The sequence below is a fragment of the Sinocyclocheilus anshuiensis genome, unplaced genomic scaffold, assembly GCF_001515605.1.
Source record: "Sinocyclocheilus anshuiensis isolate Anshui unplaced genomic scaffold, SAMN03320099.WGS_v1.1 scaffold454, whole genome shotgun sequence".
NCBI lineage: Eukaryota > Metazoa > Chordata > Actinopteri > Cypriniformes > Cyprinidae > Sinocyclocheilus > Sinocyclocheilus anshuiensis.
The window spans coordinates 4,923,621-4,926,369 of record NW_015548217.1 but is presented as its reverse complement, the minus strand read 5'-3'; the positions used below and the strand labels follow the sequence as shown (position 1 = coordinate 4,926,369).

The following is a 2,749-nucleotide window of genomic DNA, read 5'->3' as shown; positions in this document are numbered from 1 at the left end:
AATATCCAGATGTGTGCAGCACATTTTATGGAGGACTGTTTACTGATCCTGGGAGAGTAACGTTAGACTAAAATGCAGGCAGTTCTGACTCACGTAAGTACGTTTTCATTTAAAGGATTTGCCACATGATTCAAACGCGAGTTTTGGGCAGTGTAGAATAGCACTTGTAGTTTGCAATTTCTCTGATCACAAATGCAGACAGGGTTTTATGTTTATGCGACGCGATGCAATGCAACGCAACGTGTAAAAAGACATCATTATAAATTATAATCAGCAATTATGTCCCCACTGGATGCAACAAATGCCTCATTTGTAATGGGTTTTTTGTCTCGTCGCACTGGATAGCTGGCCAATCACAGCACACCTCGCTTTTCAGACCGATGAGCTTTGTAAAAATCGACGCATTTCAAAAAGGCGGGGCATAGAGGAAAAACAATAATGTACAGTATGTGGAAAATAATGTTTTTTTTTTACTGTAAACCGCATAAACACATTTCATTACACCAAATACACAAAATAATGTTCTTTTTAGCAACATCATATGACCCCTTTAAATGATTCTCTTCAATTGTAATGACTCACTTATTAAGTGACTTGCTGCCACCTGCTGGTGGTTTTAATTTCACATTCAAAGTATCTTTTATAATTTAAATAATTAAAAATATCGGTATTTAACGTTTTAATGTTTAATATATGATTTATGCATTTGTAATTGCAGGTTAAATGCATTCATGTCTTGCATTAAACAGTGTGTATATGCATCTAAATGTCACTTCAGATGCAGCTTCTGTGTTTCCTCTGCATTGCAAAGATGAATTTTGTTGATACTGATTTCATTTGCTTGGTAACAGCCCAAAATTCTTATTATTCAAATTCACTGATTAAATGTAAGAATTTAACTCAAAAGATAATGAACACTTTTAGAAAAAATGGCTTTTTAAATGTAAAAATGCCCATAAAACATAAAAATCAGTTTAAACTTATTGGAAAAGATTAATTTCTATCAGTGTGAACTGACCACGCCCAAATGTCTTATTATTCTAATTCCCTGATTAAATGTAAGAATTTGACTCAAAAGATAATGGACACTTTTAGAAAAAATGGCTTTATAAAGGTAAAAATGTCCATAAAATGTAAAAATCAGTTTAAACTTATTGGAAAAGATTCATTTCTATCAGTGTGAACTGACCACCATACAGAATATGAAGAATATCAAAAACTTTAGGAGTCAGCTGTCCACAACAGTCCTTAAGGTACCAGCACAACAGCAAAATATTGTCTAATTATCATTATCGATAAAATCCCAGAAAATATTGAGATATATTATTTTTTGTCAATATTGCACACCCCTAATATAAATAAATAAATATATATATATATATATATAAATTACATGCAATAAGTATTCATAACATTACATTCAGTTTGCACTTAAATATACTATTATTAAAAGTATATTATTTCCATAAGTACTCTTTTTAAAAGTATGCTAAAGTGTACTTTTTCACAAGGGGAAGATGTTCTTATGAATAATTATTAAATTAAAGTATATAACATATAATATTCATTTATATTGTTTTTTAGAAGAATTTAGTGATCTTTGGACCCCACTATCACTGAAATGTATCTATAAAGATATATTAAATACGCTGTATATTTAATCATAACTTCACAGTATACAGATCCTTCTGCTCTCAATTTCAGGATTATATCACGAACAGCCAACAGTAACGTACTGCCATCGGTCATAAGACTCTAGGAAATAATAAAGCACACATTTCGAGTCATAAGTCAGTGTGTGCGTTTGTTTAAAGGTGATCAGCTGCCAGCAGTAAACAAACACGTATATGGAGGCTAACTAAACCCGACTAACGTTACATTAAAATAGCACAAGGTTTATACGAAGTCTTCACATGACGGTTAACTGAGTTAAAGACCCGGGTAGCCTCTTCGCAGCTTTATTTTAATTTGTTAGGAGATGAAATGCGGCTATGCTAACAGATGCTAGCATGCTAATGTAGCTTGTAAACAGACACTTACGAGATTGAGAGGACTGTCCAGCACCTCCATTCCTTCATCAACTACAGCCTCAACTACACGAGAGACTCATTGGCACATTATTGTCTTTATTCCGGGACCAGAGACTCTGGTTTCACCGGCTGCTGATCCACTGCTACAACAGACGAGCAAAAACAACAACTTCCCCCTCCGTGACGTCACCGCCGCGTCACCTCACAGCGACGCGCGTCACGTGACAAGGCTTTTCTTTGGATCATTTCTACTTTAGTAAATCACGCGAAATCATATCACATTCATAATAAACGACATGTTTTAGTCTCAGACGTGTCTCACTCACTAGATGAAACCGTGTTCAAAATCTATTCTGGAATGCTGTGATGTTACCTCACCACTAAAGGGCGCCTTTGTCCTACAAAATCAATAATTACCAACCAAAAAAGTTTTCCGTGTTTCTTGGACCTGGCATCATAGTAGTGCAAATGGGTACTTTTTTTTTTAGACCTGTATCTATAATATGAAGTACCTTGGAGTATAATATAAATATGGTAAATAAGCGTAACAGTATTCCTTTCTAATGTCATGTAAATGACGCATAATTTACTTCATAATAACGCAACAAAACGGCAAAGCAACACAGATAAAAGTTTTTTTTTTCCTTTTCTTTGCATATATCCTTGTCCCTGTTAACTATAACATATTATTATTTTTGTATAAATATTAATATTATTTA

The 2,749-nt window shown here is 33.7% G+C and overlaps 1 protein-coding gene across 2 annotated transcripts in view; it reads right to left on the bottom strand.

Moving 5' to 3' along the window:
* The window catches only part of LOC107654066 (nuclear receptor-binding factor 2-like), a 10,946-nt gene extending 8,601 nt beyond the window's left edge, over window positions 1-2,345 (bottom strand). For both annotated transcript variants that reach the window (XM_016440995.1, XM_016440996.1), the window contains exon 1: window positions 2,041-2,345. In XM_016440995.1, the coding sequence (XP_016296481.1) occupies window positions 2,041-2,070 (30 nt within the window). In that variant the 5' untranslated portion in view covers window positions 2,071-2,345. The remainder of the gene's footprint in view (window positions 1-2,040) is intronic.
* Between the last annotated feature and the right edge of the window lie 404 nt (window positions 2,346-2,749).